This window comes from Taudactylus pleione, unplaced genomic scaffold (genome assembly GCF_031769625.1).
Source record: "Taudactylus pleione unplaced genomic scaffold, aTauple2 ptg000105l, whole genome shotgun sequence".
NCBI lineage: Eukaryota > Metazoa > Chordata > Amphibia > Anura > Myobatrachidae > Taudactylus > Taudactylus pleione.
In genome coordinates, this window is record NW_028284507.1 from 10,092,948 (window position 1) to 10,109,041 (window position 16,094).

Below are 16,094 nucleotides of genomic sequence, written 5' to 3' on the forward strand. Positions count from 1 at the left end.
ATAAACTTAATGCAATTGTAAATAAAAGCCTTTGACACTTATGAAATGCTTGTAATTTTACTTCAGTATACCATAATAACATCTGACAAAAAGGTCTAAAAACACAGAAGCACCAAACTTTGTGAAAACCAATACTTGTGTCATTCTCAAAACTTTTGGCCATGGCTGTATCTAATCACCATATACAATATGTATCTAAATTTCTATAGTCAATATGCAAAGTAACAGTATTGTCATCTCACTCAGGTAATAAGATTTGTCGAGTAGAAGCTCTCTGTGTTTGTGATAGAATTGTGTTCCAGGATCTGGGTGTATATGTGTTATTTATATAGTGTACAATCTCATTTCAATCTAATTTTAATGCTTATAGTGGCTTGTCCTACAGTACGTACTGTGACCTTGCCAAAGGGACTTTCTGTAAGTAAATCACTCCAGTAGATACTGAATAATGTCAACGTTATCTGAATAATCCCAAAACGCTGCTTGGATAATTGGCAATAATTAAAGGGTGTATGTCACCTGCATGATAGGTTCACTTTTATTTTATACAGAAATACTCAACTCCTGTAGCAGAAAAAAAATGTTGTCTATCTCACCTTTCTTTGCTTTGGAAAGTCAGATAATAGCATACTAATGAGTAACACCATGACCCTGTCATGTCAGCCCCCTTCTCCATGCCAGTACTTCTCATTGGCGTATAGCGCTGACCTTGAACAGGACAGTGGCTATGATTGGATTACTATCCAGGCTTTTTAGCATGTCAGCTGGGTTCATTAGCATGATAAACATCCTCATTAGCATGCTAATCGTTTGTTGTGTAGTGTTTTTATTTTATATAGTTTACTTGAGTTTTTTCAAAGCCTGTACTGAACAAAACAGTATATATTATAGAGGAGTCAGAGAGTCAGACGATTCTTAAGGTTCTAAAGACAAAAAGAAACTATGAACTTTATATGTTATAGAAAAGAACATTTTATATAATGAATAATAGACTTTTAACTACAGTATAAAAATGTAACATTTAGTACTGATTATAAAGATTGTGAACTCTAATGGTCAGGACTTTCTGACCAATATTGTATACTTCATTGTGCACAGCCCTTTCACAATAATTGTACGCTCCATAATGTAACACTCCATAATGTCACCAGATTTCCACTAAGACTGTAAACTCCAATGTGCAAAGTCATTTCACCAGTATTCTTCCTTCAATTAGTCTTCTGCAAAGTCCCATCTTGAATAGTCCATTTTATTTTGTGGAGCAAATCTCTTTAAACTCACCCTTGTCTAATGAGTTGCCATATACAGATCATCTTGATAACACACATTGCATCTAGGAATGGTATTGTCTTTTAGGTGATTTCCCCTTTAAAACATTGCGCAGATTCGCTGCAATCTCGCTGATGCCTGCATCTTGTATGCTATTACATTTACCCCTATGTACTCTTTTGAAAAAACTGTCTCCCAACATTCTTTCTTAAACCAGTCTTCACTCAGCGCTCTCTTTTGAATCACTCTTCTTTCAGTATCCTGTCTTGAATTACTCTTCTCTGAGTGTTGTCTCTTGACATCACTTCTTGCAGCTTTCTCTCTTGAATCACTCTTTTCTCAGCATTCTCTCTTTAATCACTCTTCTCTCAGTGTTCTCTCTTTAATCACTATTCTCTCAGCATTCTCTCTTTAATCACCCCTCTTCATCCTTCTCTCTTTAATCACTATTCTCTCAGCATTCTCTCTTTAATCACTCTTCTCTCAGCATTCTCTCATTAACCACTCTTCTCTCAGCGGTCTCTCTTCTCTCAGCATTCTCTCTTTAATCACTATTCTCTCAGCATTCTCTCTTTAATCACTCTTCTCAGCATTCTCTCATTAACCACTCTTCTCTCAGCGGTCTCTCTTCTCTCAGCATTCTCTCATTAACCACTCTTTGCTCAGCATTCTCTCTTTAACCACTCTTCTCTCAGCGGTCTCTCTTTAATCACTCTTCTCTCAGCATTCTCTCTTTAATCACTCTTCTCTCAGCACTCTCTTTCATCACTCTTTCAGCATTCTCTCTTTAATCACTCTTCTCTTAGCATTCTCTCTTTAATCACTCTTCTCAGCGCTCTCTTTCATCACTCATCTCTCAGCATTCTCTTTTTAATCACTCTTCTCAGCATTCTCTTTTTAATCACGCATCTCTCAGCGTTCTTTTTTAATCACTCTTCTCAGCGCTCTCTTTTTAAACACCCCTATTCTCTCAGAGTTCTGTTTTGAATCACTTCTCTTACTGTAACTATCTATCTAGAAAACAATATTCCAATTTGAAGCACCTTTAAAACCAATCCTGTTGTGAACCCCTCTCATGAATCACACCTTTACCACTTATTTCCTTCTCCTGTCTGCTTTTTTCTCACTCCACTCCTGTCTCTAATCTCATTCCTTTCTGCCTTGCCTTCTTATGTCGCATGTCACTTATGTGACTGTATATTCTCTAATAGACAACACAAGATTTAATGACATTAAAATAATTTACATTTACTTTCCACAAAATGTCTAGTAAAAAGTAAAAAACTCACATCTTGGAACTCAACTAGGAGGACAAATACTGGTTAAATACATTCTTATTGATTTTGCTCATTGTAAACCTATTGATTTGTCATAAGGGCTGATGAATTTATAGAGAGGTAGATAACATTTTAACATAGTTGAAAACATGGTGTTTATACTGTAGAAGAATATTATGACTTAATAAGACAGAGTTAAGTGCCTTTGTAAAGTATACTTAAATGTTGCATCCCACTATAATGTATGGTTCATGTTACCAGTAAATTCTTCCAGGCATGAACTTACCATTAAAGTTACCATAGGACTCACCGATAAGCCCCAAGTCTATAAATGCTCCTGGCATGGATGACACAAGGAAGAGCAACTTTAGAACCATCTGATATAAAATATAATGATGGAGATGTATAAAACTATCTAAATAGTACAAATGGAAGTGTTACTATAGAAACTTGAGATGTGTGCCGACCCCCGTGTTTTGGTTTTGGATACGGATTTATCTTCATTTTTTGGTTTTGCAAAACCACCCTCACATGTTTTGGACATGTATTTTAAAAAATAAATAAATAAAAAACAGCTAAAATTACCTAATTTTCACCTATTAGCATCCAATCCAAAACCAGAGTTCGATTTTTAAATCCGAACCAAATGAAGATCCGTTCCGGGACTTGGTTTGACTCAGTACCCCTAAATTTGATTGTTGCCGGTCCTTTGAGAACCAGACATGCACATCTTTAAAAGCAACCAATCAAATTCTAGCTATCATTTATCTAGTACACTATCAAATGATAGCTTCAATCTGATTGTTTGCTGTGGACAACACCTCCACTTGTCCTCTTTAGATGGTTTTATAAGTCTCCCCTTTAATCAACTACCCATCTAGGTCTATATTGTACCTTACTGTGTATTTATGGTGTAGATATCTTTCGTACATAAAGGATATTATTCTCAATTCTTTTTACCTAGATTTAAACATAAGCCATGTAAACATCAGTCTTTCACTGAATTATCATATTATTTAAGAAGGAATTATGTAAGTGCATTAGAATCCGGTAATTGCAAAGTGCATTTTCTGGTAAACATGTTTCCCATTTAAGTACTTGAATGGTACATAAACAGATTGGGCATTATAACTGATGACAGTACATACTTCAGTGTTTTGTGTGGAAAAGAGCTTCCTATTAAGATCCATCACACACAGAATGGACTTTTCTATGGTCTAACACATAAATATGCTGTTTTGATTAAAAAAAAAAAAAAAGCATAAAATTGACCTAAGCAAAGATGAAACCAATAATATACATATTAAAAGTATGTTAAATAAGTTGTAAAACATTGTTACATTTAAAAAAAATAGAGAAAGTTTCTAAAGCAAAATAATAAAAATATTACTAATAATAATATTTAGAAAAAGCATAAGAATTTTTTTTTTTAAAGTTGTGCTTTGGTTCTTCATTCATCCAATGTTGGCAGTCAGTGCCCTCCTCTGCTGCTTGTTGGGTGCCAGGAATTGGGGCTGGACTATTCTTCTGCTGACTATTGGCTCGTTCCATTTTCCTAGACTCGGAGGGTTTTCTTGTTTTCATCTTTTCAAGCTCCTTATGATCCTCTCCTGTTAGGACAATATGAGGAGGTTGTCACTCTTTTTACCCATGGATATTAAGGCCATGACTGGAACGGAGATAAGATAATCCTTAAAAAGAGCAAGGACAGATGAACTCCACTTCAACCTAAATTACAGAGGCTAACATGACCTCTTCAGGTATAAAAAGAGCAGTAGTCTAGTGACTGGGATGTCTGCTCTTTCTCAGATACACAATCCACCTGTACCTCTGTAATGGTTGGTTCTGCTGCTAGAGGATTCAGGAGAATTTGGAATTATAGAGTAATGTCCCATCTGCTTTTGAGACCACTGATTGGGTGGTTTTTTTGGCATCCAATTAGAAAGCATTGAGATGTCAGGCTAACACAATGGTGCAAATTTTTCCAGCCATTACAGAAGTGCTGGTAAGGTATATGCCAAACAGATTTGGTCCACGACACCAGGAACTACCACAGTTTTACCAAGTGAAGTATTTCTGTTTTTGTTTTGTATAATTCAGGGTCAGAGTGGAATTCTTTAGCTTTCATCACTGCCAGGAAGTACATAAAGAAAGGCTATATAAAGATAGCAGTGAAGATATAATATTCTCATTAAGAGATCAATGAACTGAATAAGAGTTAAACATATTATTAACACTGCTTATCAACAATAACTGTAGGACAAATTAGAAGAATTAGATTCATTGTAAAGTGCCAGTTGATGAGAACATGTGCTGTAGTTACAGTAAACTGCAGAAGTAATTAACACTTTAGAGGAATCTTAAAATTCTATCGAAGATAGAGTGTGTCAATTGGACATTTAGTTAATACATAGCAGATCATTTATAGGTAGCACAGAAGCAACAAGAGCAAGGCTTGGCCGACCTGTGGCTCTCCAGTTGTTGTGAAACTACAAGTCCCAGCATACCTTCCCACTGATCAGCTGGTAAAGCATGCTGGGACTTGTAGTTTTGCAACAGCTGTAGAGACATATGTTGGCCAGGCCTGAACTAGAGGGACATATCAGTAGGGAAAGTAATTTCACACTTTAGTGAAGGAACAATAAGAATAATTAATGGCAGCAGAACAGTTGAAGGAAGTAATCTGGGGAGTACATGTTTGTTTTCCAGCTACAACTTTTCTTAGAAAAAAGAAACATCCAGGCATGTTCTGCTGAGCTAGCTGCAGGAAGTAGACATTGGATCAGCTATAAGATATATTTGGGATACGGTAAGTTGATGAAGAAATGTCAAGGTTCCATTTTGTAATGGAAGTTGTAGATGAACAGTCACACAGCTGCATAGAGCTATTAGACAATGGGAAATAATGTATAACTTGTTACAATGGACACATTTATGAGAGTGACGGTATCTGGGAAGTACTTAATCATAACTGTAAAATTGTAATATAATCTATTTATTCCAATTTATTTACTCCAGTTCCATACGTGTTCCCTTCTACTGTGTGTTGCTCTTAGTCCAATTTGAATTTTTAAAAATTCTTATGTTTTTTTTTTATATTGCATGTACATGAACAAAATGGGTCTGGAGAACAATGGATGAAAGATACATTTTATAATAGGTATTTAACGAAAACAAATTCTTGGGAAGGGAGACTGGCAAACTTGTGAAGTATTTCCCCTACGAAGCTGCAAAAGATGTGCAAATGTATTCAAGGCCATTCTAGCATCGTTTCTGGACAGGGGACATTTGCCTCAGCATCCAACAGCTTTGAACGGTTAATGATTTGATATACATTCAGCAAATGATGATGTTTTATTCATTTTATGTAGTATCTGGTTAAAAAAAAGCTTTATATCCATTCTAGATGAATGTCATTTGCCCCAACATTTTTTCTGCACTGAAGCCCCTTCGGTTATAATCCCAGTATGTTTTTTTATTCTTATAGAGGATCACTGTGCTGTCATAGCTAGGACTATCTATGGCAGTGGTTCTCAAACTCAGTCCTCAGGACCCCACACAGGTCACGTTTTCCAGGTCACCCAACAGGTGCACAGGTGTATTCATTACTCACTGACACATTTTGAAAGATCTACAGGTGAAGCTAATTATTTTATTTGTGATTGTGAGGAGGCCTGGAAAACATGCACTGTGTGGGGTTCTGAGGACCGAGTTTGAGAACCTGTGATCTACGGTATTTTAGGAACACATACCTCCCAACATGACCCTCTCCAGGAGGGACACAATGCTCTGGTCCTGGGCTTCCCTGGTAATTTATTATTGGTAGAGGCTCTAGAGTTGGGGCTGCAGTACAGTCTAAAATTCAAATAGGGGAGTCACACCAACTGCCAGTGAGTCCCAGCCAGTGATGTGTGGCAGCGTGTGAAATGACAGTTGGTGTGTCTCCCCTATTTGAATTTTGAACTGTGCTGCAGCCTCACCTCTTACCAGGGAAGTCCAGGACCAGAGCATTGTGTCCCTCCTGGAGAGGGTCATGTTGGGAGGTACGGGAACATGAAACATTTAACTTCAACATTAAACTTGTACATTTGCATGGGCAGACAGGATAATGCTAGGATGACTAAGATCTGTACAACTGACCTAATGGGTATTCAAAATAGCCTCCCAGGGGATGACCAATGTGGACATGTCTGCCTGCTTAGTGGTTGCCATGGCAGCCATTGATGGAGGCCCATTCACAACACAGATGACGGCAATTCTGGTGTATATTGAGCCAACTGGCATGTGACAAAGCGGTGGCAGAATTACTGCTGGAATTGTCCATGCAACTGCTATGGGAGCCAGTGAGGAGGGGGTGACCGGCAACACTAATGCATTCACTTTTGAGGCAGCCTGGTGTACTCTCCTGGCTATGCGCCTGAGCTGATGCTCATTAAAGTCATATATTCAGTGGAACATTGTTGTTGATCCTTCTTTTAAAACATTTCAATCACTCCTTTAATGACATCGGATGTGTCCATTTTTTCCTAGAATTCTATTTCGACCTTCATTTAGGATTTAGGTCTTAAATAACATGACAATACTGTACGAGGATATATTCTCTGTCTTTATTTCTAGTGTCAAAAATTGAGATGTACATTTTTCATTTATATTTTTTGTGTGTGCTGTTAAAAAACACTGCAGTAGGACATGTTCTTCTACGGAGAAAAGGCAGATTCTTTAACTTCCACCACCTCTGAAGGCGTTTAAAATGATGGTTGTTTTATGAGACTACAAAGGTTCTATAGATTCCGGCTAATTGGTAAATGTCTCCCAAGTATCTTCACGGCAAACCCCTTTCAAGTTTGTTATAAATTCAAAAGAAACATGCCTCATTGCGGCAAGGACGTCCTTCATAATGAGCAAAAATGCTCTCATTCCACAGATAATATGATGTCACAAAGCAAGGAGGACATACTTATGCCCCCAAACAAACATCTATTGAACTATATATATATATAATTATATATATATATATATATATATATATATAGTTCATATTTCCCATGTATTTGGGGGGAAAACTGTCTTGAGGCTTTGTTGCCTGTTATAATCCCAGAGTCTGCTCCAGAGTTCCAGGCTTATTAGTGATAGAAAATTACAAAATCCAATTAAATGTGCTGTATAAATTGAATATATTTGCTTGGACAGGGTCATGTGGATACAGATGTGTTAAACACAGGGTCAGCTCAGCTTGCATTATGGATATTAATTCTGTCTGCATGTAGTAATGTGACACAGAGAATTGTTACTTGACAGTATATTGTGACAGGCTGTATAAATTGCACCTCTCCTGGGAACTTTGAACTCACATGATTTTCGCTGTCAGATATTTCATATCTACTTTATTTAATGAGTTTACTGTACAAATTTCTCTGTCATTCATTTAATCAGTTGAAAAATGAAAAAGGCATCTATAACTTACACATTGATGACAAGCCCTTATTTACATACATACACATGCTTAAGAGATTGCAGGGCTATTTACTTACACATGTGACTAGTATATGGGAGATGTGCATGTTCAACAAGCAAAGGAAAACACACAGGGTCTGAATAATTCCAGATACCGGGGGTGTGGCCAAACTCAGGAGGCGTGGCGACACCGCCTCCAGTAAAAAAACAAAACAAAAACTAAATGAATAGATACATTTGTCCCCCTTAGCAGATGACCTGGGTTCCCGCCAGGTCTGGGTAATCGTTATCCGAACCCCCCCTCAGCACTCCTGGACACACAGGACGGATGTGCTAATAAGATCCCTCTCAGGGTCCCTCATGGGTCGTGCGCGTGCTGGCTGACAGCCGCGCATGTGCAGTAGGATTCCCGGGTCATAAACCTCACACCTCCAAGGACAGCAGTTATCGGAAGGGCTTTGTGGTTTTAATTGCAATTGTACATGCATATGGTGTTAATAAATGCTGCTACGCATGCGGTAAGTGACAGGATGTATCGCATTCAAAATGCGATGCTTGATTCATCCTGCCCAGAATACCAAAACTGACTTTCAGTGATCATCTGAAAAACGTGTACATATTGTAGGCCATATACAAGTTATGGTTGGGAGAATGAGACCAAACTCCAGTAAACAAATAGCCACACAAAAGTAATTTCACAGAGTAACTGCCTCTTATATGACAACATGTGCCTCTTTCTAGGGCTAAGCATATGGATCAATCATCGACATACAAATCCCAAAAATGGTTAAGAGTCAAAACAAAGCCACTTCCCAAACTAGTGTGCAGGGCTTTCGATTGTTTACCAGCTTGTAAAAGAGCCTTTATGTCCCTGAAATAAACAGCTATGCAATAACAATATGTTAAAAGTAAAACATTCAACAAATAAATTTTTTTTTTTATTTTCCTCTGATTGGAAGGAAACTAAACCGTTGGCAGTATAAAAGATGGAGCATCCTGCAGGGGACTCATACAATTAGTTGGCCTTCATCACACGTCCACAATAGCACTGTCAGCATATGATCTCTGAATGGAAATAAATACAAGTAAATCCGTCCCAGGGTTTCTATCCTGTTTATATGTGACACATGTTTACAGACTGAAGGATAGCCAGGTAGCCAAGTAACAATGACACAGGATACACAACTTGTTTACATAATGGAGCTGGGCTTATTTGTGAGAATGAGAGATCCTAGAACAAATTGAGGTCCACTGAACAAATTGTGGATCAGTGGACCTCAGTGTTAAAACATTTCGCATTTTGTATTTGTCTAGGACCTAGACAAATACAAAATGCAAAATGTTTTAATACTGAGGTCCACTGAACCACAAGAAGCAAGTCATACAATATATCATATATTTTCTGATAGGCAAGATTTCAGTTTGAGCAGGGTGCCTATAAAAAGGGTCTAAAAAATAAGATTTCCCTGACTCAATCAAAACAGTATACCACAGACTTTTCCCAGGCCAGTTTGAGTGGGAAAAAATAAATAAGTATTAATTTAATATATTATATGTATGTTTTTTTTCTTTTAGAAAAATAAATAGTTAATTAGAACATTGAGCAGCATGACAAGCATCCTTCCCCCAATTTCCTCAACAACCTACTCAGCACAAAATATTTTAAGTAACAGATTTGGGGGAATATTTTATTAAATTTAATTTTACAATTGTCTTTTTCCTTTTTTTTTTTTTAATTTCCATATTTTTGCACATTTGAAATAAATGGCAGGGGTCTTAAGGCCCACAGTCCATGATACTTGGGAATTAGGGACCCCAATCAATTTAATTTAAGTTTTATTGAAAAAAAAAATGCACATGAAAAATGTATTCATTTTTAGGGGTGAGCGGGTTCGGTTTTACTCGGATTTACTCGGATCTTTAAACGGCATTTTATTGGCTATCGCCTATCATGTGTTTTGGATAGCCAATATAATAAATCCGAATTTGCGGTAAAGTGGCGATAAGAACCGAGTAAATCCGAGTAAAACTGAGCCTGCACACCCAATTTCATTTACATACAGTTTTTAGAATAAGGTTTGGCTTAAATAGCTGAGATCCGTATTTTCAAATTGCATCCTGAATACAGAGGCTTGAAAACCGCAGGTTGGTAAATTTTGGCCTCGTAATACTTAGCACTTCACATTTGCCCCCAGGACACCTGGGTAGCTGCCTATCCTGTCTGTTTTTTGTCCTCAGCCCTGTGTAAAAGAAAAGATCACTTAAAAATAGCAATAAATGTTTTTATATTTACAGACCTCTAATATCTTACAGTGTATGCTTGTGGGTGCAACTGTCTTTAAGAGCCATACTGTAGATCAGGAACTGGCAATATGACATCACAATTCTCCACCACTTAATGAAACAACACATTTATTTGTGAAAATACTGAATTTTTTTTTGTTTGAACAGTGAAACATGTACAGCAATTTACAGCGATAACCAAAGCAGGTCATATACATAATGACAGCATATCTACATAATAGCTCATGGAGCACAACTTACAGAATTATACAAGTAGTTATACAAGTTTACTGTGTTTATCAGAAAGGCTGCACAGAGTCGTAAGTCTGAGTGCTGGGATACAGCAAAAACAGCAAAAAATAAAATCCCTTTATTTCAAGAGACTATTTACACTACAAACTAACGTGATAAGCACTTGATGGCTTTATTCTATTATGTATCCTGTTAGAAGGAAACTTTTAACAATAGAGCATTGGTCAGAAGTTGCCATGGATACCTGTCTCCACCACAATCCAGAAGGGGAGGCTTTTATTCACAAATATCTTTTTTTACATTCATATTTAGTAAATACCCTGTTAAAATGTCAGCAATAACAATGTCAATAGCAAAAGGCATTTTAAAAACATAGGTTTTGCTCCTACCACAAAATGTATTATTGATTAGCACTGAATGATTTTTTAGAAAAAAAAAATAATTATATGTTGTGCGTACAATAAGAACCACAAAAGCTAATGGTCTGATTCAGATATGGGCAGTTATTACGCCTCTATGCCAATTTGTGAGCAGCGACTGTGCGAAAATATGCAAATGTTGCACCTACCCAGGATTTGTATTGACACGCCCACCAGCAGATTCACAAATAAAAGCCACTGCATACAAATACGCAGCATCGGTCGCAGTCCAGTTGATTATCGACTTTCTGAACAACCTAATGGTCACACAGAATGGGCGTGGGAACTGAGACGCTGGAGCCATTTTTACTGCATACGAGATCGCGGATGTAGGCTGAGACACAGCCCAAAAACCGGTTGCAACACATCTGCGTTTGAGTCTCCACTCACCATTGCACTAGCAATCCCAGCCTGCCAATCACAATCCTGACTGCGATCGTCAACGGTGATGAAACTTGACGTATGCACAGTGCAACGCAGGTGCATGCCGTGATCACAATAATCGCTCAAATATGTAAACGGCATTGCGTCCATTTCTGATTCAGGGCCAATGATGGAACATTTTACATACATCTCATAAAAAAGCAGTGTCCTTTGAATGCGAAGTACACATTTAGGAGGAGTAATATATATAATTTTTTTGATCGGCATTACTGTTTGCATGTTGCATTGTCTGCAAAATAAGGTAAGCTGCAGGAATGTCCAATAAATACTGTTTTTCCATTTTTTTTTTAGATTAAAAAAATGCATTTGGCACTTATAATAAGGTAAAAGAAACACAAAGCAGAGGTGATAAGTCCCATCACAATATACATGTCAAGTAACTCTGTAGTCATTTGAATTAGATATTAAATGTACAATATTAATTTAATATTTCATTTAATATTTAATATTTTGTGGCATATATGCCACATAAGGTTCATACTTCAAAAGAGTCTCACTAAAATAATAAGAGGAGTTTTCCAAGAGGCATGGCTATAGGAATAATATGTAATTTTGCCTCTTCAATAGAAGAATGTACTTTTGGATAGTACAATTTACAGAGCAGCCTTTGAGTTAATGTTCCACCTATCGAGTTGGGCACTATGATTGGGGCCGATATATTGTTTTCTAAAAGCACAGAGGGTGGAGCAGTAACTTAAGATTTAGCCATTACAAAATTAAACATTTAAACCAATTTTTATCCAAATGGAACACTAGCTACTTAATTTTTAGAACAATTTTGATTTTAATTGTTTGCAAAACTAAATAGATTTGAACCCTTAAATACTTATTAAACATTATTACAAAATGTTGATTATATTTACCGTTTTTTTTCTCATGTTCCTCTCCTTTTGTATATTGCTTTTTCATGGCGCAATGTGACATTAAGGTACATTTTTTTTGCCATACTGGGATTGCCAATTCTTTGTTTTAGATTTATTTTCATATCAAGCCATTTGCAGGCTAACCTCTGAAACACAGAAGTGTATAAGGTCTCATAATCTACTATGTGCACAGCTAGTTCACTCATCAAGCAACCCATGTTCCTGCCTAGCGCCCAACTTAGGGTTGTCCATCCTTGGTTTAACAGCACCACCATCAACTGTATAGCCATCATTTAGAGACCATTGATGGTTTAACTTTGTGCATGTGCAGACCGCAGCTGGCTTTAGCTCCACCACTGATGCTGCAAAAACTCTGTAGCCTCCCATCAATGGTAAAACTAGTAGCCATCAACATCAGACCATCGTGCTGATCATCGATGGTTGATGGACAACCCTAACCTAGATGACTCTAATCCATTTTTATAAATGTTCTTTTGACAAAAAAAGGGGAGTCTGGAGGCAAAACCTACTTCATGTCTGGAGACCTGTAAGGTCTTAATCAGGAACTGTCTACATGGGAACTGTTATTTCCATATTTTCCATTTGTATAGTTCTTTCACTTGACCTAAATACTGTTGTGTGATTCATTTTTTTTAAAGTTATGAACAAAGCAGAACATCTGTAGACATTATTACGATCCTTAGGTTCTACATATAGCGCAGGAGAGTATAACAATTAATATAATCACATTTATGTAATTGTTCAAATACTTTAAACTGCCGGGTTCAATCATGTTTAATTGTATGCAATACATTTAATATTCATTTAATATTATATGTTGATGGTATCTGCCCTTTCTGATGAGATTTCGGTTTCTGGGTGGCATTATAGATTTATACAACTACTTACTCGAATCAATAGGTTTATAGAAAGGAGCAGAGCAGCTAAACAATCAGAGATTGGGATTAGCATCTGAACCCTCTATGTTTATAGACATTGTTTGCCTACCTTCCAGAAGATGAATATCCCAATTAATGAACCAAGAATACTATAGACGCTAACCTGCCACAGTTCTCTGCCTCCATTTCTAAGCATTCAAAAGTTGCATTAAGTGACATGGTCACTACCCGAGCAGTGCTCCCATTAGGGTTATACTAAAGGTGGGTTAGAAGGATAACAGGAGCACTTCTCAATAAATATTGCAGTAAGTGATCCTTATACCAGGAGGTACATTTTACATTCTCATAACTAGAGTATAATAACTAGCAATATCACACATAAACTTTTCCTTAGGGAATCTGGGGATTTTTTCCTTAAGCTAGGTAAGTACACACCTGACAGATTTGCCATACTTGCATGTTTTGGACAACCCTGTATCCAGAACCATTGTCTTAATAATACCAATGAATACAACCTGCATTGATCTGTGCAGATAACCAGAATCCCAGACATAACACTCTACTTGTAGCACTTGTGAGATAATGCTGGTTGTTATAACCCAAGTACTTTATGAAAATATAAATACCTTCTATTATAAGACAGCTATTAATATATGGTGCCATGTCCTGTAACTCGTGTAAACCAATCGAAAGTTGGTTCCACAAGTTAATTGCCGATTTGTAGCTATGGGTTAAAATACAGTTTTGCTCTTTGAACCATGGTATTAAATAAATTATATTATTATTATCATTATTATTTCTTTAAAGGACAATTAATATAATCTAATGAGGTCATATTTTAGATTACAATTCCAAAGTTTACTTTTTGTTTTATATTACTCTGAATAAAATACTAACATCTATCATAAATAAGGTTCTAGGCCATGGTCAAACAACAAATATGCCATTATGATATTTTGGGTATTTGTTTTCGTAAAGTAAGTTAACTAAATAAGAACAAGATGAAAATATTCTGAAGTATAGAGGTAATAAGACTTATCATAAAACACTGACAACTCCCTGAGATGCAAATATCTCAATTTTTGTTTGTCTTTTTTCTTCTGGGAATTTGTAACAGAGCTATTCGTCTTAGGAATACCCTCTTACGTAAAAGAAAAAAATGAACAAGAAGGTGAAAAAACAAAAAGTGTAAACATGTCGCAATCCTGCAGATGGGCTTGTTAGCTTTTCAGGATGTAAACATCAGCGGAATAAAGGGAAAAGACACTGGATTTGTAAACAAAATCTCTTTCACTTGTAGCCTGACAAAAAAAAAGTATGGAGCATGCCCCACCCCCCATAATAGGGTTTCGGCGGTCTACCGGAATTTCGAACCACAAGACAGACACCATCGGACAATGTTGGTGTCGGTGGGACATGATTTTATGACAGGTTATTGGAGTAGAAGCTGGATGAGTCAGACATGGTCTTACAGACACTGCGTGAGGAGCCATTGGAAGTGAGGTCCAAGGAGAGACGTTTCCTGCTCTTCCCGTTTTCTTCTGCGTCTTCTTCGTTGGTGCTTAGGACAGACGAGACGGTGGTTTCGATACGACTGATTTTGTACATGCTGCTCTGTGTTTGGAGGTAGCGTGTGGATTTCATTTCCAGCCCTTCATACTCACCCGCTCGGATGAATGGACACCATCGAAACACGTGCTTAAAGCCAATCCGGAACCTTAGAGTGAAGGGGAAAAAACAATGTATCAGCCTCCAGTGCTGTCTGGTACTGACCATGCCCCCAGTGGCATTATACCACATCCCTGATATGGACCCCAAGCTATTATAGATGATTATCACAGCTGAATAAAATGGACTGGAAACCTCATGAGCAAAGTTAGACTACGGCAACTGTGTTGAACAGAGAGTGCAGCAAGCCACCTTACTAGCACCATCACAGAAACTAGATAGGGATTTCAGTTTATACACTCATTCCTACAGGGTTATGAGTTTACATACTCATAGACTCATTACGTAATATTTACTTTAGATAAACACAAAAGGAAAATTACCAATTTTTACATTTCTTTTCATTAGAGACCTTTAACAGTTATTTTAAAGAGAATATAAATAGTTGATGCCACCTAATTACTATTACTTTGGCAAAAGAAAACACAAAAAATTGGATCATTCTTGGAATAACTCCCAGCAAAGAGGGTAGAGGCTAAAATAAATGTGGGGCAATATAATGAGGTCAAGGACAGGACATTCAGAAGACTCTGCCTAAAGGATGTAAAGCAATGTGGATAAGGAAAGGAGGTATGGTCTAATGGAGCTTCTGTAAGCAGAACAGCACCATGGTATGCAGTGACAGATGATGTTACACAGCTAAAAATATTCCCGTGTGGCAGCATGTTCCCAGCGGCATCAATGACCTTTCTGTACTCCCAGCCATACAAAGGAAGAGTGTCTGCAGTGTAACCATCCCTCTCTTCATTTCTTACATTTGATTCATAAATGCAGTTATGTTACAGTCATTACCTGCACTTGCAGTGTGAATCGTAAACGCCGCAAAGATAACAACTGTAACTATCATTTGAAAGAGAAATAAAACATCTGGCTCATGTCTCAAGGCAAATAAAGATAAAAGAGCAGCGCATTCCCAATTTCTTCTCCATAGTGGCCTTAAGACAGCTGCTTTGCGAGACTGCCTGGAGAACATGCCCGGAGGCAGGCATCGGGGCAGGATCTGAGTCGGTGGAAGTTAGAGGGGATCTGTTTTGGGTCAGAGCTGTCCAATTGGTGGATGCTGGGACAGGTGTGACTCTCGGCTTCCCTGAAACACCTCTACCGCCTCTATTTTGCAACTTTATTTTTCCTTCATTGGAATGTTGCCATAAAATATATATGTGCCAGTGCACCACCTAAGGGCCTAACTATAGCAAAATAAAGTTG

The 16,094-nt window shown here is 37.4% G+C and overlaps 1 protein-coding gene across 1 annotated transcript in view; it reads right to left on the reverse strand.

Annotated features, from left to right (window-relative positions):
- Nucleotides 1–10,447: 10,447 nt before the first annotated feature.
- Nucleotides 10,448–16,094, reverse strand: part of LOC148525571 (substance-P receptor) — a 231,290-nt gene continuing 225,643 nt past the window's right edge. The window contains exon 5 of the mRNA XM_088470840.1: nt 10,448–14,877. Within this exon, the coding sequence (XP_088326966.1) occupies nt 14,583–14,877 (295 nt within the window). The 3' untranslated portion in view covers nt 10,448–14,582. The remainder of the gene's footprint in view (nt 14,878–16,094) is intronic.